This window comes from Indicator indicator, chromosome 17, assembly GCF_027791375.1.
Source record: "Indicator indicator isolate 239-I01 chromosome 17, UM_Iind_1.1, whole genome shotgun sequence".
Taxonomy (NCBI): domain Eukaryota; kingdom Metazoa; phylum Chordata; class Aves; order Piciformes; family Indicatoridae; genus Indicator; species Indicator indicator.
In genome coordinates this window covers 20,113,153-20,137,764 of record NC_072026.1, presented here as the reverse complement: position 1 = coordinate 20,137,764, position 24,612 = coordinate 20,113,153, and the positions used below count along the sequence as shown (strand labels likewise).

Sequence of the window (24,612 nt, the reverse complement as noted above, 5' to 3'; positions counted from 1 at the left end):
GTCACTCTTTGCAGCAGAAGCCATCTTCTGTGATGCCCTGGCACAGCAACCCACACAGCAGTCCCATTTTAACCCTACTGGAATTTCACTTCTATCAAAATTGGTTGACATTTGACATCAGGTGTAAACAATTTCCTCCTTTGAAAATTCAACCTAAAGAAGACAATTTAATCCTCAGCAGGAACCCTAAAGGTTTTAGGCTTTTAGGTTAGAGGGTTGCAGCATAGCTTGAAACTATCTGGTACAGAAAATAATAGAAGAAAATTAGTTCTAACAATTCACAATACAGAAATGGAAACTACAGTGGGCATAAACCCAAGAGAGGGTCAAGAGATCTCAAGTCTGGGGGGGATCTTCCCATTGCATTTTCACTTTGGAAGTTACTGGATTGCAGGCAATGCCAATTCACTGACTGAATCACAGAAAGCCATGTTGTTGTACTGATTTTTTTATCCCTTGTGCAGTCTGTTTCCACAGGGCAAGACATGGGGCTTCCTAACAGCATTGCTAACATGCCTTAAGAAGATTCTTCCAGTATTTTATACTCATCTCCATCTTCTTTTTGTACTCCCAACTGTCATTCCTGACAAGAACTTTTTTTTTTACTCACAGGCCCTTTCTGTGACGGAAGGAGAAAGAGGGAAACAGGCAAGAGAAACATCTTAGAACTGTAAAATGCATCTACAGGACTGACTGTTGGCCTTACCAACTCCAGCTTGTGGTTTAAGGGCAAAGAGGCACTATGAAGATAGTGCAGCCATTAAGAATACAGACTGCCTTTAGGCAGCTCCTCTTCAGCAATATTTAAGTTGCCAATCGAGCAAGAAGGATGCAGAAGATCTGCAACTTGTGAAGAGGTGGAAGTTGAACCTCCTCCTTTTCTCTCATTCATCTGTTTAGGTTTTCTTCCCAAAGATAGAGAAGAATATTGCAGATCTGCTATCTGAGGAGAAGCTTCTGTCAGTTCCTTACTGGATTGTTATTTCCCAGTTTGACAGCAAGAACACAAACATGCTTGTGTTGTGACATCAGCTGGGTGGAGGGATGACTCCAACACATTCTAAGGCAAGTCATTTATTTACAATCAATCTATAAATCATATTGCAAAGCCTTCACTACCCAGATAAAAAAAAAAAAAAAAAGTTGAGGCTCCATGATAGTTTATTACCTATCATCATGCATAAGGTGAGAGCTCGTGAAGGAGCACTTCTTATGCTTTAAGTTGGAACGAGCCTTTTAACTCTCACAGAAGCTGCCAAAGGCTGCTGCCAGAAATGACAACTGCTCCAAGTCACTGAAAAATAGAAAGTGTTTTACTGCAGAACAGTGTATTTTAGCAGGAAGACACAATAAAAAAAACCCCAAAAACAAGACAAAACTTGATTGTCAGCAACAGGCAATCAAATCAAGTTTGAAGGAGAAGAGATGGGTATGAAGATAGAAGTACACAAAGCTGAGATTAGGTTGAACCTAGAAGACCTAGAGACTGATTTGCCACATGCCATTGACTGGTGTGCTCTGACTTCAGAAGCTGTCTGCAATATGGTACTGCACCAACCCACAGGGTGAACAGATGTGCAAAATTGCCTTGACAACTGAAAGCAACTTTTTCTTTTTAAAAACAAGAATTTTGCCTGACTTAGCACTACTGCAGGGTACCCCAACATTCCAAGAGAGAGATTGAAATCATCTCTAGTTTGGAGAACATGGCCACTATTTCCTTATCTTGCCAAAGAGCTTCACTCACAGCCATGATGACCCACTCCAAAGACAATTAGCTTGGACATCAGCAATAAGCTAAAATGGAAGTAGATAAACTGTGTTAATACAGTTCCAGAAGTCAGTGTGGAGAGGAGACAGGTGGGGCACTGAGGAACAAGGACAGGTGCTCTTGTTCCAGAACAACTGGAAGAAACAGAAACAGGACAGGCTGTTACAGAGGTGCCAACCTCTCTTTCAACACTGGTTACAACTGATGATGCCCCCTCTGAGGCATGCAAGACATTTATCACAGTAATGCAGGGACATCAAGGGATGGACGTTCTGACTGCAAAGATGAATGACACGACACTGAAGATGGATGGGCAACTTCTTACAAACATCCACATGGGACTAAGACATCCAGGCTGCTTTCTACAGGAACAAAAGCTCAAAGAACTCCAGACATGAGTTCTTCAGCCAGCTAACACTATTGAACACCCAGCTCTGAGTAGTGGAAGGAAGAGCCTTGGAAATCACAGACGATGGCAGCAGCCAAGGAACGCACAAGAGGAACTGTACATGCAGTAACATGCAGCAAGCATGGCTCCCACTTACCTTGTGTCTGAAGGATTTCTGCCCTCAGTACTGCCCACTGGCTGCAGTTTAAACTCCAGAGATCCCTCCTTTTCCTGTTAAGTGTCCCCTAAGTCCTTCTCCACAGAGAAGTGCCTGCCAGATCCCATCAGAAGGCTCTCCCAGATTCTGTTCTGGAGATGGCAGATGGTGTTCTTCCGGTCAGAGGGACAGGGGCTGTCCTTACTTGGCACAATGAAGAGGACTAGGACACTAATTGTTTATCTGGTGGATGGTTCTCCTTATCTGCCAAGCTAATTGCTCAGTGTGACCTGTGAACTGACCACTTTTTCCTGAGGCAGCAGTGATTACACATTCACTGGAATTGACTGAGGCAAGTTTTCCAGCTTGGTGAAAGATGTCTCAGGCTGGGCTGCACCAATAGCTGACTTCTTCCTCCAAGCAGGTCCCTTGCATGAGCAATTATAACAACTACCAACTGCACTGAAAGACCTTTGCATAGTTTAATTACTGACTTTGCCAACCTAAGCTAGTAGATTTCTCAGCTAGTGTGCCTGAAGTCCAAAAGGCAAATAGGATTTTTGCTTTTCTCATAGTACAAGCAGTAACAGTGAAAGCTCTGGACTTAAACTCCCAAGTCAAGTAAACTACCTGCTGCACTAAAATTCATACCCCAAAGTCATACCATGTAAAATTACTGCATGAAATTTTCAGCAATAAACAGCTTCTGCCCTGAAACATCCTACTCTCCAGTGGCCTGCCTCCTGAAGGAATGATTTCACCTAGCACACACTGCAGATGTCTTGAGTAAGAGTTCAGCTGTCACTGAGAAACACTCACCTTCTTTGGTCTTTGTGCTAGCTGCAATGGCATCCCTGTCCAAGGCTGGTGAAGCACCTTGTTCTTGCCCTGTTCCTTCTGTGCTCTTATCTTTTGGTTTGCTCTCTACTTCAGTTTTCTTTTTGGTAATGTTTATAACACCTGGTGTGAGAGGTGGACGTTGGATGGGTGCTGGTTTAGAGACTGGAGTAGGAGATGGTGGCCTTTGTTTTGACACACTAGGTGAAGGTGGGCGAGTCTTTTGCCTGTTGAAATAAAGAATATTTGAACATCTCAAAACATGCAACTAGGACAGCAGTCTGCTTTGGTTAGCTGACATTACAGATAATGAGGGTGACAGAACACTGCAACAGGCTGTGGAGGGGTTGTGGAATCTCCTCTGAAGACCTTCAAAACCCTCCTGGATGCGTTCCTGTGTGACCTGCCCTACATGATCCTGCTTTGGCAGGGGGGTTGGATTGGATGATCTTTCAAGGTCCCTTCCAACCCCTAATATCCTGTGATTCTTCATAAATCTCAAATACAAGATTCCAAAACACCCTGGGCACACTGCACTCACTACTTGTTGGCTAACACCAAAACAGGTCTTCTAGCCTAGACCTCCATTTACTCTACGTTAAGGATGAATCCTGTGATTCCAGTCCAAGAAACCTACAAAGATTACAGGCTGGAAGCTTGCCTGCTCCCTGTTGGTTTTAGAATCACAGAATCAACCAGGTTGGAAGAGACCTCCAAGATCATCAAGTCCAACTGATCACCCAACCCCAACTAATCAACTAGACCATGGCACTAAGTGCCTCATCCAGTTTTTTCTTAAACAGTTCCAGGGATGTTGACCCCACCACTTCCCTGGGCAGTGCACAGACTGTACAGAAAATCAAGGTATAAATATTTGTGTTTATATGTAAATACAGGATGAGTATATAATACAGATATCTGCACAAACAAGACAAAGGTTCAAGGGCTGCAACCCTACCATGGAAAAGAGAACTCAGATCAAAAGTAAAGTCCTTAGATATACACACATGGCACAGCACGGGTCATCCAAATGCTAAGAGTGCAGCTGTCTGAGGCAGGAAGCAGCCTTCATCTCCTCCTCAGTAGAAGGATACTGGACACATACCTAAGTGTGGATGGTGATGGAGGACGCTTCACCACATTAGCAGGAGAAGGGGATCTTCTATGGACAGACACAGACGGTGAGGGAGGGCGCCTGAAACCAGAACCTGGCGATGGTTTGTCAGCTTCTGATTTCTACAAAGACACATAAAACCAAACAATGCTCACCCTAGAATCCTTCACAGACAGGAGAACTGTTAGCACAACAAACACAGGGCTTCTCAACAAGATGTACTCTACATTTCCTTTATGTTGCAAAACACTGACCTTAACCTAAACGAAACTGTGGCAACCAAGACACTGGAGAGATGAAGGACCATAAGATCCCAGTTTGATTTCAGTACTGCCTTTTTGAAGCAAATGCTGTTGACCATTCCAATAAGCAAGTAAACTGTTGAAGAACCACCCCATCCTGAGCTGTTCCAACCTCTACCCCCCTACCCCATTAATACAAACCAAATTCCTGTGGCTCTTCAACACACCTGAGTTGAATCTGGTGAGCTTGCATCAGATGAAGATAGAGAAGACTTCAATCTGTCGATGCTACGACTGCGCACGGGCACTTTAGGAGCTGGGGAATTGACGGAACTGGCTGAAGCTGAACGAGGACAGAGGTGAGATTCTATAAAAGTTAGGAATTTGACAAGACACAACAAGAAGCAAGTGCACAGTATAAGAACAGGAGAAAAAGAGGGAGAAAGAGAGAAAGATTGTGCATGTTAGAAACCATACAGAGAAACACGGCAGGCAGTGCACGTTGCAGTGGGTCACGGGCACAAGACACCATCGCCACATGATTAGTACTTTGGAAGCAACAGCACCAAGAACAAAACCATTTTGAAAGCAGCAGTCTGCAGCAGACAAAAATAAAATGCTTTTCCATTACATTTGCAATACATCAGCGTTGCTTTAACTGTAACCAAGCTGCATCTAATCACAAATAGTTCGGTTTTAGTGGCTTAGCATCCTTCTCTACAAGTTCTTCAGGACAGGTTAAAAATTTTAAGTGAGTTCCCTCCAATTCTCAAGGAGGATATCTTTTCCAAGGAATCTGGGCATTACTTTAGACATTGTTCTTGTGACATGATTTGTGCAACATTATTTTATTTCACTTTCCCTCTCTGGCCCCTTTATTACTGTGTATGTGTGCCTTCTATCCACATTAACAAACTCAGACAGGTGGTGTAAAAAGAACCAAACCTGTGCAGAGAAAAAGGACAAGAGGGAAGGGATTGAAGCTTGAGGAGGGCAGATTTAGGCTAGAGATTAGGCAGAAATTTTTTTACGGTGAGGAAAGTGAGATACTGCAACAAACTGCCCAGGGAGGTTGTGGCTGCCCCCTCCCTGGAGGTGTTCAAGGCCAGGTTGGATGAGGCCTTGAGCAACCTGGGCTAGTGGGAGATGTCCCTGCCCATAGCAGAGAGGTTGGAAGTAGACAATCTTTATGTTCCCTTCCAACTCAAATCATTCTATGAATCTAGGAACTCTCAAACTAAAGTACCTTCCCTACTAGAAGTGTCAGTCTCCTCTTGTGTAAGAGATGGAAACTGTCTTCCAATTCCTTTTCTCACTAAAATAATCATAGCTACACAGATGCTCATAAGCCCACAAAGATGTAAAAATCTACTGCTGAAACTTCATACTCAACAGGGCTCTAGGCACCCTGATCTAATTGAGGATGACTCTGCTTACTGCAGAAGGGGTTGCACTAGATGACCTTTAGAGATCCCTTCTAACCCAAATCATTCTATGATTCTTTGATACTGGATTTTTCTATAGTCTGACTAAACTGTGACAGATGCCAGCACTTATAATTTTGTAATTTCATGGAAAATACATTTTATTTTTGTATTCACAGCATTTGTGCAAGGAGAACTACATTCTGCTTGTGCACAGTTTCTGCTAAAGGACAGGTAGGCTTCTACTGAAATGTAGAAAGTGCCTTGAAGGTAAACTGATAAAAATGCAGGAGTTCTCTTTACTTCAGCAGCAGTGAATAAGTCACATGCTGTCAGTAACAGTTAAAAAGATGGGTATTTCCCCACATGCCATGAACTGGAATATTCATGGTAAAATAAAAGTAGCACATAGAGAGGTGTGCAAAAAAATATGACCAACAACTACAAACCCCCCAAAAAAAAAGTCAAACCTGAGCATTACACACGGGAAGCAGTGGAGAAAGGTCACCATTATCAACAAGGACCAAGGTAAGTGGCATAAGATCAAAAATAAAAATGGAACAACATACTCAAGAGGAAACAAGCAAAACTGGGAAGGCAAGATAGGAGAAAGGACTCCACATTGGTTCCAACTATGCATTTACTGGGAAATTCTTCTAATTAGTAACAATTAAGTGCAGGATGCAGTCAGGGTTGGCCCATGATGCAGATTCCTGCACCAGTACTAAATTGAGCCACACTGTGGGCTTTATCAGCTCAGTCTGGACTAACATGAAATTGCTTGAGCCAGCCAGGGTTACTCTACAGCACCCTCTCCTTCTAGGATGCCTCTACTTCTGTAATTAGCCTGAGTGAAGCCAGCTCAGGGCTCCCTGTGCTTAAAGTTATCCCTCTGCCACGTTCCTACAGGAGCTTCTCCTCCTCAAGAAATTTAGGCTTTGCACTTAATTCCTTTCAGCCTCCTTTGAAATGGTTTGTTTGGGTTTCTACCCCTTTTATTTTCTAACACCCTTCTCTGACCAGCGTGTCTGATTCATTGGGGGGTGCTCCCAAACCCAGGTCTCTGTCAGTCTCAAAACAAAACCACAAACAAAACCCAAAACAAATGCCAGCAGCTGGTTCTCTGCAGAGCAAGGAAACTGGCACTGGAGTTTAAAAGCCAGTAATCATTCTATGGTTTTGTAAATAAACATGCAAGAGAGCATATGAATTGGTTACTGCTGACCAAAGAAAGGACTGGGCAAGTTGTATTACACATAACCAGGTATTAACTGGCTGATTCACGCTTCAATGCAGCACAGTTAGCAACTATCAGGTAAGTTCTTGCTTGAAGAGCAACTGCAGAAAACTTTCAGGCTTTGCTGCCCTCCTGTTACCTGAGGGATCTTGTCCATCAGCCGACAATGTAGCAGCACTTTTACTCCTAGCTAAAGAGGCCTGTGTGGGGGCGAGGAGGCGACTGATTACGCTACTGTCCAGGGGACTGAGCTGGGAGCGACGAGCTAAATGGTGAGAACAAACCAAGAAAGGATCCAACATGAAATCATGTCATGAGAAAAAGACAAAGCAGTACAAAGCAAAGGCAGTCTGTGAGCATTATTGCAAATTGTAACAGTTTTGGAAGGAAAATACAGAAGTCAAGGAGAGGGGAAATCGGAACTAAAAGCACAGAAGGGTTAAATGCTGCAACCTCTTATGTTGCACTTCTTGTCCTTGGCTTGCTTCATACTGATCATTTTAATGTGCAAAGACTGGCATGCATACAACAGATGAAAGCTGAAGTTGGTCAAAACATGAACAAATTTTGACCCAGCTCTTCAGAGCTGTACTCTTTATACTGCAGGTAAGGCTGTTCTGACATAATAAAGAGAAGATTCACAAGACAAAGCCAATGGTGATCATCAGCCATCATTTGCACATAAATTCACAAGGACAGCATCCATCACCCTCCCATACAAAAAGAGCCTGAAGCAGAGTATTGTTTCCACTGCTGGCAAGAGCTGCTAAAAAGGAAAGTTTAAAAGCTGTTAAAGAGAAAAAAAATGTTAGAAAAGTTGCTGGTCTTCAGGTTTAGGAAGAGATCCTAGAAAAGGAAGGATTTGTAACCTAGTGGGGAATACACAGACCCTAGTGGGGAATACACAGACCAAAAGAGACTCAAGTAAGGACAGGTTTCCTCCTTCATTTGCATGCACAAAGTTTAGGCCAGCAGCAGGAACAGAGAAGTTGCTTTTAAGTTGAGTAAACAGAGAGAGTTTAAAAAGCAAAGAGAAGATTTAAGTAAGAAGTGAACATACCACTGACATTTTTACTCTGTCTTACATTTAAACCTACCAGCTTTCAATTAGGCCTCTCTTAAGCAGAGAGACATTTTGCTATCTACTTATAGGTGCACTTAAAGTCCTTCTTACAGGATTTCCTTTTTGTCCAAAGGGAGAAATTTAATCTTTACCATTTACAATTTTAGCTTTAACACTGAATGCCTCAAAGGCCATTAAAAAGACCTAAAAATTTAAGAACCAAGGAAAGCAGTGAAATTAAACCTATCCAAACTTGACTTATGAACAGCTTTAAAAAGAAATACTCAGCTTTACGAAACAACCACCTGTTTTTTCTTCCTTTTTCACTTTTTCTAGGTCTGGAGAGGATTGGGGTTTACTACTCATTCTACTCAAAGATGTGCTCCTCTTCTTCTCTGTTCCTCCTAGAGACCAAGCGTAAGGAAGATTATTTTTAACAAGATATTGATGTATATTATGTGATCTTCTAAACTGCCCTTCCCATGCTTTGCTTTTGCTAACCCCCCCAATCTATCATTACAAAACACTATTTTCTCATGACCTATATAGTTTGCCTACTCTTCTCCCCACCCTTCCACTTTCCAGACAGAACAAGGTTGGTTTACAGACACAGTTACCCAACAGCTGGCACTGCAATGTCTGTAATATTTATGCCACAGTGCCCTCAATGAAAGCATGAGTGAAAACATTTTATCATGAAATTGGGATGTGGTTTCAAACCAGCTTGAAATATCCCAGTTACTGCCTCCCAAGTCTCCAAACAAACTGGCTTCTAGCACCTTTCTGTTCCACCTGTGAACCTTTGAGTGCTGACTGCTGCGAATGCAGAGGAACTTTGTTATTCAGTCTGTTTAATGAGGCACTCCTCTTTGTGGTACCTAGAAGTGAAAGTGCATGGATTAATGACACTGAAAAGCCTGTAAGTCCCCTCCAACACCTGCCCCACTTCCCTGAGATACAGAAGAAGAATTAAGTCACTTTATAGCATGAATCCTTCAGAAGCAGGAAAGCTGGATCAGGGAAGAATTACTCTACAGAAAGCATTATTTCTTACATTCCTGTAACTACTGATCAGAGCAGCAGGATGCCAGTCTCAGTAGATTTCTTGTCTGACCTACTGAGGCCATCCTTGTACTCCTTTTAGGTAAGTAAAACATCCTTTTAGGAAAGATAATTTGTTTTAAAGACCACTGCTCACAATCTGCATGGGTAAGAGCGAGCTCAGAATTTACAGTGAACACAGCTGACAAAATACTCCACTGATCCAGGGAGAAGCATCTCCCTCTCATTTCTGCATTCTGCTCCTCCACCTTCCCAGCCACATGAGCATAGCAGAAGCAATCTGGTTAATTCTGTGACTGGATTTTGTGTTGCCTGAATTTAACCACGTTTTACCAAAGAGCCAAGTTCTTCTTGAGTGCCAAGGAAAGAGCACAGAATCACTCCAACTTGTTGTGGTGACCTAAACCAGTCAGTCCACCTCTACATCCTGACCACGTGGATCAACTGTAGCCATGTCCATGTTTCTTCCAGTTTAGGCCACTTGGGGATTTTTCCTCCAAAGTGAACAAGGAATCATAAAGGATTTTGAGGGATGACAGCAAGTTTAAGAGCAATCCCAATTAGCTGATAATTAGTGACTTCCTGTGTACTGAATTTATACTTTACAACTCTGTTTCTGACTCAGAGCTGAAGCCTGCAGACACATTATATATCATTTAAAATCACAAGCAGTCTCCAGTGACTCAGAGCCCCTTGGAGCTATGCCAGTGTAAATATCTTCACTGACTCCCTCCTAGACATGCAGTACATGAGTACAAGTTTTTCTGCTACATCACCTTCCAACATGAACCCACAAGATCCCTGTTAGTTGTGTCCATGTCAGGGAATCTTCTAGCATGGCTCATTTGATTGAAGGCTGCAGACTGACAAAACATTGCAGCACAGAGATGGTTGAAGTTGTTTCATTTGGGATTAAAACCCAAAGCAACACATCTGGGATAGAAGCAGGCTCCTATGAAACACTGAGCAGATTCCCCACAGGGACATCTCAGGTTAAAACAAGCTGATATGTTCTCATGCAAATAATTTTCACTTGGAGAAGGCAAATAGCCATGATTTACAGACTTTATTGGATGGGGCAGAGGGGAGACTCATGTGAGCAGATTTACTAGAGAGTGGAAAAACCAGAGATCTATGTCACTCTCTACATCCTTGTTAAGACTACTTGTGTGGTACACACTTTAAACATGGCACACTGCAGACTGGAGCTTCATGTGCCTTGAAGTTGCACTTTAAAATGAGACTTGAAGCCACAGAAATTGGTAACATTCAAGATAATCAAAGATAATTAAAATAAAATTAAAATAGTTGCCTTCCAGGCTATTTCTATTCCTTAGTAGTCAATGGCACAGCAAGCAACTCAGAATGCTTGTCAGCAGAGGAGTGCACTTACAGTTTAAGGTATCTGAGTGTCAGTATCAAGATGACACTAATTTGTTGGGCTAGGAAATGGTGTCAGAGCTGCAGAGGCTACAGCTACAACCATGCTAGAACTCCAAATCAAAATCAAACAACCTCCTCCCACTCAAAAGAGTGTCAGGATTTTCCACGCATCCTTCTCTAATTTGATTAAAGCAGAACTCTAATATTCAAGTGTGTGTCTACAGAGCACAGGACAGAAAGAGATCCCACCTAAGATGATTTTTCCCTTCCCACAAGCAATCAAATGACTGAAGCTCTCTATCCCACCAAGGCACAACTTTATCATTTGTTTTTTGGGTACCGTTTCTAGTTTGCTGAATTTTTTGGGTGTGATTTAAGGCATGCAAACCCCTTCAGGATGATGCGAAATGATTTGTGGATCAATCATTCACTGAGATTTGACTTGAGCAGGACAATTGGAGGGATGAGAAGTAACAAACCAGCCGTGTTTACCGTTGTTCTCCTCCTCTAACAGAGATCACAGCAACTGGCTCAAAGCCCTGAACAGTCAAGCTGGATCGACAAATTGCATGAAATGCATTTGAGATCAACACATGAAGAGAGTTACACAGAGAGGGAGGAAGAGGAGGATCATTGCCCCTCTTGTCTCCCACTCCTCCTCCTCCCTTCCCCAGCTAACAGGGAAGCAGTAGCCTGCTATCAGCATGAGCCACAAAGACCTACCTCGATCAGAAGCGTTGAGAAGCGCGGCAGAGGATGACAACCGCTTGCTGACGACAGCTTCTGTCTGCTTCAGGTTTGCTGTGGAGGTGGACCTCTTGCTGCCTGGGGAAAGAATTGCCTGCTTTAGAATCCATCTTCACACTTGAGCCAGCACCTTTCACACACTGCTGTGAGCTGACTTGGGCAGCGTTACATCCTGAAAGCTATCTGCAGTTTTGCTTAATGAGAAGAAGAAACAGGAATGAATTCCCCCCTGCCCGCCCTCCTTTGAACAGACTTGGTACAATCAACACCAGCTGTAAGGTGCACAGAAAAGGCACTGAGTTTTAGTGGAGTAATGCCAAGACTTTGTATCTTAAGTGATTTTTACATGTGCTTAAAGACAAAAATCTACTGAGGGTGTGCGCTGTGACACAGACTGGTAATGTAGAGGAAGCAACACTAAAATTTGAAACCCAGGCATTTCTTTCTTCATTTTTGTTTGTCCAAACAGCTTTTCAATCACTAATTAATGAAAAAAAAAACCAAAACCCAAAACAAAACAAATGCTTTTGGAGGAACAAAAGCAAGTCCTGAGGAAAGGGAAGAAAGCATTCCTATTTCTGATGACTTCCCAAGGGTTGCTTGTAGCTATTTTAGAAATTTACAGTTTTTCTCTAGAAATTTCCTTAATCCACTCCTTAAGTTCATATTTCCTATCAATTTTGCAGCTCTTCTGAAATAGAACTGCCACAACAAGCTTGATTTTTTTCTATGTGTATACACACAGACATGCATATACACATTAAACAAACAAAACAAAACAAAAAAATCAACCACATCTCACATAGCAACATTTCAAGTTTCCTACAAGCCAGATAAATGTCTGCTTTTTAATTTCAAATAATGGACTTTCAGGATGAGCATTGCTCCAGAGTGTGAAAGCCTTGGAAAAGCATCTACCTGTTTCTAGCAGAAATCAGTAACGCACACAAAGTAGTGCAGACTAGAACAAGAAACACAAGGAATTCTATACATCAAACACAAATCATCCATCTTGCTGGCATGTTGGACAGCAAAGATGATTAACATGAACTCATTAGTGCATAAGTACCAAAGGAAAAAGCAGCACTACTCACCACACAGGCAGCATCTTTTCCCTCTAGCCAGCATGCTATAGCAAGAACCAGGACACTGGGATCCCTAGGGACAAGCCCTGCCACTGTATTTTTGCCTCCTGCACTCACCTCAGGCTTCCTGAACTAGATGCCTCCTGCAAAACCATGTCAAGTGAAAACCAGATTTTGGAGCTGAAGCTCCATTAAGACTGGAAAAGACCTCTAGGATCACCAAGTCCAACCTTCCACCCAACAACTCCATGCTCACTAAACCATGTCCTGAAGTGCCACATCTACATGTTTTCTGAACACCTCCAGGGATGGCAACTCCACCACCTCCCTGGCCAGCCTGTTCCAGTGCCTGACCACTCTTGCAGAAAAGAAATTGTTCCTATTATCCAACCTAAACCTCCCCTGGTGCAGCTTGAGGCCATTTCCTCTTGTCCTGTTAGTTACTTAGGAGATGAGACCAAAATAGGCCTCACTCCTCCTCTTCTTCCAGGTAGCTGTAGAGAGCAATGAGGTCTCCTCTCAGCCTCCTCTTTTTCAGGCTAAACAACCCCAGCTCCCTTAGCCTCTCCTCATAAGAGCTGCTCTCAAAACCCCTCTCCAACTTCCTTGACCTGCTCCAGCACATCCCACATGGTAAGAGGGAGACAGGAGAATCTACAGCTAAGAAATTAAGATCTGAGCTTAGCAGATACTTTCCCAACATCATAACAGCAATAAAAGAGAGGTATTTCATGAATGAAGCCTGAGCTCTGGGCTAACTAAAACAGCTGAGAGGTTTCCTACACCAATATCAGGGAGCTCATAATTCATGTAGTTGGGTGTTTTGGAAGGTGAAGACTACCCTCTAGTGTCTGCTCTTAAGAAGCTCCTGCCTGACCTCATGTGAGTCTAAGGCCTCCAAACATCATGGAGATGCTTCATACAGATTTCTTTTGGTTCAAACTAGGACTTCACCACTTGCACAAATTCTGAGATTGAGTAGAGAGGTGCAGAGGACAACAAGTCTTGCCTTGAGAAAAAGATATGCTGAGCAAAGTAATTCTTTCCCAGCATTTGTGCAAGTTCTGGAAGTGTTCAGTAAAGAGACAAGGGATGAAATTTGTGCTAGAAGACTCAAAAAAGTACAGGGCACAAAGATGACTGTTCAGAAAATAATCAAACACACAACAAAACACCAAAAAACAACCCTCTAAAAAACCCCACAGAATCATAGAATTGTTTGGGTTGGAAAGATCATCCAGTTCCAACCCCCCTGCTATGGGAAGGGACACCTTCCACTAGCCCAGGTTGCTCAAGGTCCTTGTCCAAACTGGCCTTGAATATCTCCAGGGAGGGGGCATCCACAACCTCCCTGGACAACCTATTCCAGTGTCTCACCACCCTCACTGTGAAGAATTTCTTCCTAATCCCCAGTCTTAATTTCCCCTCTTCCAGTTTCAGACCATTGCCTCTCATCCTATCACTATAAGCCCTTGTCAAAAGTCCCCCCTGCCAGGTTCTTGTAGCCCCCTTCAGGTACTGGAAGTCTCTACTTCTCAGAAAGCAGTGGTGAGGGCATGACCTAATCTCAACTGATGCCTTGACAGAGAAGATTTAATTGGTGAGGAGTATTCATACAAGTATTTTAGGTTTCTTTTTCCTGAGAAGTTTTGTCTGCACTATTTGGCTAAAAAACCTTAAGAAGTCAGTGTTTTTCTCTTTTGATAATAAATTTGCAAAGAAATGCTCAGATGGCCTCAACTTTTCTCCTACCTTACCTACAGGACAGCTACTGCAAACTTTAAAGCTTTGGACAATTCACTAGGAAAAAAAAAAAAAAGCTTTAAAAGACAGAATATTCTTAAGTAAGTTCACCTGGTCATGGAGGTATTTACAAAATATCTTTTGAAGAAATAACTCAAATATCTTTTGTATTTTGGAAGGAAAAATAGAATCCTTACATCAAGGGGTTTGAAATGCAAGAAGCACACAGCACAAACCATAGAACTGTATAATGGTTTGGGTTGGAAGGGACCTTTAAAGATCATCTAGTGAGATACCAAACATCTGTATTTTTTTTTTAGCAGAAGATGGAAAGCAAACTGCAGCAGCAGAGCCAAAGAAAACATACAACTGCCATGAAGCAAGGCTTGTAAGTGGGAAAGGAGCTTGGAAACACAGGACCTTAAGAAAATAATTTTGAGAAAACAGCTCTCAATCAGAGCTTCTCACAGAGTATGACTGAGAGAGGGTACTGCAGCACTGCCTGACTGAGGTTGGATAAAATTAGGCTATGTAAAATAAGATTCTCTCTCACTTCCTTCTAAGCTTCTACTAGGACAAGGAAGTTCTTTATTTAGAAAGGAGAGACTCTGGCAGCCCAATTGCTATTCTAATAGAACATCTTCACTACAGATGCACCTGAACATCCATTTTTGCTTTGCAGTCATCACTAACCCTCCCTCATTTACAAGGGCTCTGTCATCAAGGATGCTTTATGACATAGTCTTGCAAGCCTACATCCTGCATGTTTCATCTCAGCACGGACAGCAATGCCATGAATGGAGTAATACCATGAACGGAACATCTGACTCTGGGGCTTTCACCAATTTTTTAATTTCAGGCCTCCAGGTGGTTTTTGAAAGTCTCCAGAGGAGACTCCATAACCTCTCTGGACAGCCTGTTCCAGTGTTCTGTCACCCTCACAGTGAAAAAGTTTTCCCTTCTGTTCCCATGGAACCTCCTCTGCTTCAGCTTGCACCCACTGCTTCTTGTCCAGTCCTTGTCCTATCATTGGACATCACTGAGCAGAGCCTGGCTCTGTCCTCTCGACACTGCCCTGCACACCTTTATAAACATGAATGAGGTCACCCCTCAGCCTCCTTTTCTCCCAGCTCCCTCAGCCTTTCCTCAGCAGGGAAATGTTCCACTGCCTTAATCATCTTTGTGGCTCTGCACTGGACTCTCTCAAGCAGTTCCCTGAGGTCCTTCTTGAACCGAGGGGCCCAGAACTGGACACAATATTCTAGATGTGGCCTCACCAGGACAGAGTAGAGGGGAAGAAGAACCTCTCTTGACCTACTAACCACTCCCCTTCTAATACACCCCAAGATACCATTTGCCTTCTGGATCGCAAGGGCATATTGCTGGCTCATGGTCATCCTCTTATCTACCAGGACCCCCAGGGCCCTCTCCTCTGTGCTGCTCTCCAGCAGGCCAGTTATCCAAATTTGATCTACTCAGTTGAACTTAGCTGCTTCTCCTCTTGTTTATTTATGATACTTAAGCACCTATTCTATTTCACAAGGGTGTCTGGCAACAGGACAAGCGGGAATGGTTTTAAGCTGAGGGACAGTAGGGTTAGACTGGATCTTGGGAAGAAGTTCTTCAGTATGAGGGTAGTGAGACTCTGGAATATGCTGCCCAGGAAGGCTGTGGATGGCTCCTATCTGGCCTTGTGCAACCAAGTCTAGTTGAACTGTGTCCCTGCCCATGGCAAAGGGGGTTGGAGTAGATGATCTCTGAGGTCTCTTCCAATCTAAGCCATTCCATGATTATTACAACAGGAGTATGTTTATTTCAAGACATTTTATTTTTCATGTGCTTCAGCAGCACTGAAGATCATCCTCCACAATCAAAAGGACAGTCAAGACTTATTTCCTCCCATAAATCAGGAGAGCAAAGAATATTATTGCTTGTTGTAAAGTTTAGCTTTACAATTATGCAAGGTAGAATGGAGGAGGAAAAAAAAATAATCAAACCAGTGCTTCCCCAAACAAGTAAGGCAAATATGATTTCCTAGTTTCAAGGTTAAATGGCATTTGGGAACGAGGAACATAGTAATTGGATTTATATAGGTATCCAAGGAACACATGTTGAACAGGTAAAACGATCCAAAGTGGCTAATTTGGGAGAAAATCAGGGATTTGTGCTGTGCAGAGAAAGGGAAGAGAGAGGTTAAATGCAACACACATGCTTCTAGTGTTGCCAGAATCAGCCACAGTAGTTAAATCATCCTCAGCCAGACTTTCATTGCATTTTCAAGTCTCATGCTGTCAGCATTTGGAGACAGCTGTATTGAATTAGTAATGCTGGGAGCATGCACAGGTTTTCAGAACTCAGATTGAGCTGAGTCTCAGCTGAGAGCTGTCATCTTCAAGAAATAATTTTGCTTATTAAACATATGTATCAGTGAACCAAAGCATTTCTATGAATGGCCTCAGTGTGTGTACTGGAAAGGGCCAGAAATCTAATGCAAACATATTTAATAGATAAAATTAGGGTTAGATCATTTGGACAGATCTGATTTCTCAAAATCCTTCCTGAAAGAAATATCAAACTGCACAAAGAAGCCATTCCCTTCCAGGGTCTCAAGAAAGTATCATTTGATGTTGCAAATGTTACGTCCACTGCTGGTAAAACAAAGCAAAAAGCAAACAGAGCCACAGCCCTACCATGGATTTTCTGCAAACTGGGGAACAATGAAAGGATTCAAAACTGCCCTTAAAAAAAAAACCACCACCAAACAAAAAAAAGAGCTCTGAATACTGAACTAATTTATATTCAAATACATGCCACTGAGAATTTCTCTTCTACTCTCCCCATGCTGTATCCACTCATCTTTAAAAACTGAAGTGCACATATCCTTGCCCTGAAAATTCCCTCAGGATGCCATGACTTAATCTATAGCTTAATTAGCTAGGAGGGATAGTTAAAAACACAGGAGGCTGCTTTCTACTTAGGGATCATATTTGTGGGACAGCTGGCCAAGATCCAGGAAAAGACCTTGAAGATGGTTGTCCTTAGTTCCAGAGAAAGAAGAACTCAAGTTTAAAAGGTTAGTAGTGAGTGTAAAACAACAGAAAAAAAAGAACATTTGAGAAATCAATACCATCAGTTCCACCTTCATCAGCAGTCTGTTGTTCTGTAGAAGAAGAAGGTTTGTAAGCTAAGTCACAAGGTCAAATAGGAAACAATGCAAGTTAACCAAAAAAAAAAAAATGGGGAAGCTGGATAGCATCATGATCTTTTCTATCAAAGCACTTTCAAACATGTTATAAATAAACACTTACAAGTCAACACACAAGCTGACAGAAAAAGACACTACTCAAAACACACTCCATACAACTTCACCAACCCAGAAGATTGACTGAACTAAAGCTTTTTTAATTTATTATCTTATTCCTTGGCAGTATTTTATGTTACTTATTGGTTGGGTCCTCCAGTTAGGCAGTGCATGAAAACATCCCTTCCACTGCAATCCTGATTTGCTGGTCTGATCTCAGAATGTTTACAAGCAGAAACAGTTAGCTGTGTGAAACAGGAAACAGTCTGAGTTCAAATTAAAAAGTGTTAAATGCATCACCTAATCTAGAACTGAACCTATTCCCTGAGAGGCTCAGAGACTCCCCACTGCATCTCCTTATCCATTAGTGGTTGTTCAAATATTAGTTGGCATTCTGCAACTCCAAGGGTAAACATTTTAGATGTAATAGAGGAGAGCAATACTACACAGCATTTTCTTTTTGTTCTGTTTTATCAGTCTTAGCACACTGTTACATCTGCTGTGTTTGAAGGACTTAGAATTCTTTTACCATTATATAGAATCATAGAATCAACCAGGTTGGAAGAGACCTCCAAGATCATCCAGTCCAACTGATCACCTTGTTGCAGTTCCCCTTCTCTGATGGTTTGGGACTGGCAATGTAATGCTGCCAGGTGTTTTATTGCCCACGTGGCTTCTTCTCTAGCTCTTAACCAAAGTAAAAAAACAGCTCTAGAGTCTAAGCAGCATTTCAGGGCAAGCACAGATAAAATTCCCTCCCCAAGAGCTACCCACAGATCTCAAAGGAAGATCCAAGATAGGAAAGGATGCCCAGTGCTATGGATAGCACCTACCAGTGTTCACACCCAACATTCTGTGATTTTAGCTGTGCTACTCACCAGGTTTGCTCTCTGAATCTGGAGTGACAGAGCCTCCCCACGACCACCTCTTCTGTCGTGTCTCCAGTCGCTGGTTCCGTTCCAAGGTGCGATGCATAACAGCTTCGTATCGCTCCTAGCAAAACACATGAAGCTTTTAAACTACACAGCACAGCTATGCCAGAACACAAAAGAGAGATTCCCACCTTCCCCCCAATATCATTTTAAATCTGCTTTACCTACCCTGTCTGGTAAGAGGCTTTTGTTGCAAAAGCTATCACCCAAAGAATGTTATGGGCAATTAATGGTTTCAAACGCTGCAAACATTCTTAGGTTGAGCTAAAGCACAGATAATCTTTTCTACTCTTTGCTTAAAATAGCCACCAGATTTCCTACTCAGTAAACAACACTCCTTACTTTCTAAACAGGGATGAACCCCAGACTGAGCAAAAAGAATTGCTTAACCTCTAAATGATTGATATTCTGGAGCTCCTTCTAAAAGGTGGTAACAATTCTCCATTACAAAAGATGGAGTCTAAGGTTATTTGTATTTTTAGAGAGCTATACAAGCACTAAGCCAAGATACTGGCATTAAAAGAAATATGATGAAAGCAGAAATAGCAAGACAAATGCACCTGCAAGAAAGACCAACTCCAGACCTCAGCAACCACTGCTGAGAGGACAAAGAAGACTGAAAGAAGCTGTCTCCAGGACTAGCAACTGCTAGTGGGAGTGGGGGGGAATTTTAGCTCTTGTGCACAAAGATGAACTGCAACCATGCTAGACTGTTTCTTCTCAGCCAGGTCATGTGTCAACAACAGATTTCTCTTCTGGATCAGTCATATCCCAAGTGATCTTTTGAAGCAGTGTTTACTGTTGATACACTGCAGTAAGATGCCAAGGGGACTCATTATCCAAACATTTCTCCCCTTTGAGAACACAAGGCTTTCACCTTCTTTCAACACGATTTCTCAACACAAACTAAGAAAGTCACAATATACAACAGACAAAGTAAACTTGGAAGGAAGGGAGGAAGGATTCCATTCAGTGACAAAAGATAAAATTAGAAGTTTGTGTCTGAAATCTAAGGCTTAGCTTCCCCTCTGTTAAAGAAACCTGAACTAGACTTTATCTAAGGTGCCAGAGCACCCAGACATTATGCAATCTGCAGATGATATTTCAGAAGGTCCTGCAGTGAGGTAACTCTTCAAAGTCACAGTTAAGACATAGGCTTCACTTTACAAACAACAAAAAACTCAGTTATGAGCTCAAGACATCAACATAGGAAGCTGCACAGTTGTGCAGAATATCTAGGGGAAGACAGGTAACTTAATCCTAGTCATGGGTATTTGTCTTCAAGACTCCTTTTAGGCAGACAACCATTTTTCTCCACAGTATTTGCTGCTGCTTCTGTTTTATCTAAGGAAGTTGATTAACTAAGTGAGACTTGGCTGAAGTACCAAAGAAGAAAGTTGGAGACTATGTGTTTTTCTATTCCCTTCTAGCTATTAAATTTACAACTGGAGATGGTATTTTGCTGGCAAATATTGTCAAACTGAGATAGTAAGCTTGAAAAGTGAATCTTTCCTAATGTCAGAGTACCAAAGTCAAGAGCTGTTCTCACTTTCTGGTTCAAAGCAAGGTTTACACATCAAGTGCACACTGTTTTCCCACCTGCCAGATTCTTCATGCAGAAAACTCTATGCACAAGGTCATCTTCCTCCAGGGACCAAATAAAAGACACTCCTGGGTCAGGCCTTGTCTTCCTCAATTATTCACCCTGGTAGCCACTTAAAACACACCCACCCTCTTCAAAGTACATGAACAAATGTTCTGTAGACTTAGAGTTAACACCTCTTGGAGTGCAAGGGATTTTTTTTTTTTTGCTGAAAGAGATGCACTGGACTGCAGTCAAGGCCCACCCAAAACATTTCTGCTTGTTCTCCAGCAATGTAAACTATTCCATGAAGTTCCATTGGATTATCAATCTGAACACACCCAGAAGCTGACTACAGATAACCAAACACCAGAATACAATGCTGACACCCAAAAAGGGTAAAAAAAGAGTTATTGCTACAACAATGTAACAACAGCTGGGCTACAAGGGAACAGCCAACCAGGCTTACAAGCTCTTCCTCAATGACTCACAGCATCAAAGCACACATCTGTGTCACTCCTTTACTGTTGATACCTTGGAAATGAACCCTTAGTAAACTTGCATGACATTGAATAGCCACTAGAAGACGTACTCTTCAGAAAGGATGGCCTAACTCCACATATTTGTTTCTACTTCATCCATTTGCAGCAAGCACTGCAAATCCAACACTGCCCTGCTGGTCCACCTGCAGTCAAAGCAAGGCCAAAGAGCGGAGCAAGAACAGTCAACACACAGTTCAAAACAGCAAATGATAACTACACTGGTTATAATTTTGTAACAGCTTGATACAGGATGGCAAACTGTCTTTTAGAAGAACTGAAAGAATGTGAGCCTCTTAGGCCACTGTGGAGCTCCCAGGAAACAAGACACAGAATTAAGGAAAGTCTAAGACCTGTCACCCATGTCGATTTACAAAGGATCTACAAAGAACACCAAAAGGAACCTAGAAATGTGGGGTGAGGTTTCTGCTCATGTGAAAAACAACCAGTGGCCAAAGAGCAGCCACAGCTCCTGAAGTCCTTAGTGCCTCAACTATAGCTAAAGACACACCTGGAATTGGGAAGGAGGACATGTCTACATGGGCCACTGGACGGACATGGAAAATATTTATGTTCTAATACATTCACCATTTCTGTAACTTTCTATTTCACACCATTTCAGAGCATGGGTAATGTAGGCCAACAACACAGGAGTTTCTTTAAAACTACAGGACTTAGACATGAGGTACCTTTTCCTCCTCTATTTTTTGTTTTCTCTTTTCTTCTACTGCTGCCCTCCGTTGTTCCTCTTTCTGCTTCTGCTCTTTTAGCTTCCTCTGCCTTTCTTCTAACTGTTTTTCATACTGGAGTTTTGCTTTTCTCTCCTTTTCCAGGATCTGTGTCTCTTTGGCAGCTGTAAATTTTGAAGAAAAAAAGGAAAGTAAAACAATTCATTGACATTAAAACACAAGTTACAGGTGAGAGACTAGCAAGAAAAATCATCACTGCTTGATGTTGAAACATACAGCAAGATTAGCTTGCAGAGCTGGAGGACATTGCACATGATGATAGAGGAGTTTTTAATTCTGCCCCAGGTTAGGCTGGAATTAGAACCTTTCCTTCCATTAGATTTTACTGTCTAGACAGGCATGTCAGGATATGCACATACCCTGTGTTAAGCATATACTTTTCTTGCCATCACAATAGCAAGCTGAGTTATCAAAAGGCAGAATTTTCTATGTTGTGATTTCTTATTGGTTTATTTTTAGAACAAGATATAATGACAAATAGTTAAAACACCACGTGATAAGATGGGAAAAGCTCACGGCTGCTCCATCTGAGTTCAAAATAGTTATGTCACTACTCTCCACAGCTTCCACCTAGGAAAAGCTGTGTGCAGATTACCAGGAAGCTTCAGGTCCTGTGACCAAAAGTAGGTGGCTGAATACACAGTGGAAATTATTTTCCATGGCTAGACAGACAAAATGAGCTGAGAGGCCAGATAATTACACCAACAACTCATAGGCAGCACAGAGCATGGTGTGCTCTAGAAAGTGAACCCCATCCAGCTGAGCATTTCACCAGCCATAGAGTCATACAATGGTTTGGGTTGGAAGGGAATTCCAAAGGTCACCTAGTCCTATCCCCCTGCAGTGAGCAGGTTGCTCAAAGCCATTTTCAGCTTGACCTTGAATATCTCCATGGATAGAGCCTTAAGTACCTCCCAGGGCAACCTGTTCTAGTGTTCTGTCACCCTCATGGTGCAGAACTTGTTCCTAACATCCAATCGAATCTCCTCTAACCTCAAACTCTTGCCCCTCATCCTGTCGCTGCAAACAGTCCTTCTGCAGCCTTCTTGTAGCTCCCTTCATGTACTGGCAGGCTGCTATTAGGTCTCCCTGGAGCCTTTTCTCCAGGCTGAACACCCCCAGTTCCCTCAGCCTGTCCTTGTAGCAGAGGTGCTCCAGCCCCCAGCCATCTTCACGGCCCTCCTTTGTGGCATCTACACACAAGGCCTTCAAAATACTTCTGAGATGTGCTCTAGTCTTATCCTCTCTCTGTGTTAGGGTGACAGAATCTCTCCTGCTGCTGTGTGTCTTTGCTCTTATGCTAAGAAACAAGCACACAGGCCAGAGAGACACCACTCCTCACAACCTGGGAGACCAAGAAGCAGGACTGCAGGGCATACCATGACCCTTTCATCTGTTGCTGCACATACATGCAGCATTCACATCACAGCATAAAGCTGGGCAAGAGTTTTGTGTTCTTCTCCAGGCCTCAGATTCCTCACTGAGATAAAGTGTACAGTGTTGACACTTCAAGCCAGCACCCATGTCAGAGTGCTAGGAAACAAGGGAAGCAGTGTTCACAGAAGAAAAGCCATTCAGCTAGCTAAACCTTTTCTGGTTTTCTCTGAATCAGCATTCCCCAAACTTCAGTCTTCGAGGAGACAGGAAGCAGTTCTAAGCAAAAAAGTTTTACTGTCAGAAGTGTTTTTTGCTAAGGCTTTCAATGAGTAATTGGCTTAATTTGCTTGCTGGTCACTAAGAAATGGAAGGTCAGATGTGACATACAGCTGCAAGAAGCTAAAAACTTCTGGCCAACTTTTCTTCTCTAATACTCCCCCGTTTAGGTTCACACATAGTCGGTGATGCAAGACCAAGAGCAGACCTTCTCTCATCACCAGCAAGCTGAAAAGAGTGACTGAGCAAGGAATAAGGTATCCCTTTCTCACCAACAGGTTAGGAAATGCTATTTTAAAAGAGACACAAAAGTACCATGTTGCTTTTCTCGCTCTTCTCTACGCTCCCTGGCCAGTCTTTGTCTTTCTTCTGTTCTCAGAGTGGAGCCATCTATCACTGTCAGAAGAAAAATTGAAGATACATCACAGCAAGTTACTGTGAACAGTCAAAGTCAAAAGCCTTTCATATCAAATACAACTTCTTGAGAGATACACATGACCACACTATATATACATCTTTAATTAAAAAAAAAAAAAAATCACAGGAAGCTGAATCCCCTCCTTTTTTCCCCCCCTTTTCCATTCCCTCCCAGCAACCAATCCCCTATTTTTAACAGGTGCAGCAGAAAGCAAACAAAGTATTAAAAGGGCCAATGTCTACAGTCTCAGAAAGCCTGAGCATAAGTCAGATGTGAGAACAGATCCTTATTACAAATTCAGGTCTGATCCTCACTCTTGTACAAATTAATTCCTCTGAACAGCAATTACAATAATCTAGGAAAACTCAGTCTAAGAACATATAATTCACCCATTATGACAAATTCTAAGTGCTGTAGCATAGCCAGTTTGCAGGCTAAGCAGAAACAAAACTGTTTAAGTCCTTGCAGGTATAAAAACCTGAATTTCAGCAGGAAATGACCTGGTAACCTGACCAGAGCACAAAAAAAAGAAAAAAATGTCTTTGTTGTTAGGCCTCACTGAATAGTTAAAACACCTTTAGCAACTGAACTCTGAGAGACTTAGGAGCAAAAGTCTGTCATTAAAACCAGACCTTCAACAAATCTACGAACCACCTACCAGGTGCTTTATGTTCTGATGCTCCATGAACAGAGAGCACCAAAGTTTGATTTAAAAGATGTTTTATTCATTCCCTATTAACTCTCCCTTGTGAGCCCAGTACTTCATTAAAAACAATGATCAACAATTATACCTGGTTTAGTTGCTGTCTTGATGTTTATTGAGGTCTGGACTGCAAGAGGGCTAATGCCACTTTGGATTCTTCTTTCTTCTGCTATGGCTTGGGCTGCAGCAACTGTAAGAAAGAATGACTCCATATCAACAAAAGAACTCTACAACCCAAACTCATAAAATAAATACATAGAATTCTACCTGAGGTTGCAAAGCCTTTTACTAAGTAACTAACTTGGGACTACTCAACTTGTAAGAATTTAAAAAAAAAATGCTGAATGAGACTTCAGACATGGCATAGATTTCTTTGTCAAAAAAAATCCAGTTACAAAATGTTATGTTCAGGTTGAGAGAGTTGGGCTTGTTCAGCCTAGAAAAGAGCAGGCTCCAGAGATACCTTTAAAGCACCCTCCCAG

At 42.3% G+C, this 24,612-nt stretch overlaps 1 protein-coding gene across 1 annotated transcript in view; it reads right to left on the bottom strand.

Annotated features, from left to right (window-relative positions):
- The window catches only part of MAP7D3 (MAP7 domain containing 3), a 36,357-nt gene extending 12,015 nt beyond the window's left edge, over positions 1-24,342 (bottom strand). Inside the window, exons 1-12 of the mRNA XM_054388575.1 lie at positions 24,219-24,342; positions 23,325-23,405; positions 21,297-21,460; positions 18,433-18,547; positions 17,381-17,413; positions 11,402-11,503; positions 9,013-9,111; positions 8,539-8,637; positions 7,310-7,435; positions 4,737-4,876; positions 4,259-4,389; positions 3,136-3,380 (exon numbers count right to left, since the gene is read on the bottom strand). Of these exons, the coding sequence (XP_054244550.1) occupies positions 3,136-3,380; positions 4,259-4,389; positions 4,737-4,876; positions 7,310-7,435; positions 8,539-8,637; positions 9,013-9,111; positions 11,402-11,503; positions 17,381-17,413; positions 18,433-18,547; positions 21,297-21,460; positions 23,325-23,405; positions 24,219-24,342 (1,459 nt within the window). The remainder of the gene's footprint in view (positions 1-3,135; positions 3,381-4,258; positions 4,390-4,736; positions 4,877-7,309; positions 7,436-8,538; positions 8,638-9,012; positions 9,112-11,401; positions 11,504-17,380; positions 17,414-18,432; positions 18,548-21,296; positions 21,461-23,324; positions 23,406-24,218) is intronic.
- Positions 24,343-24,612: the final 270 nt, after the last annotated feature.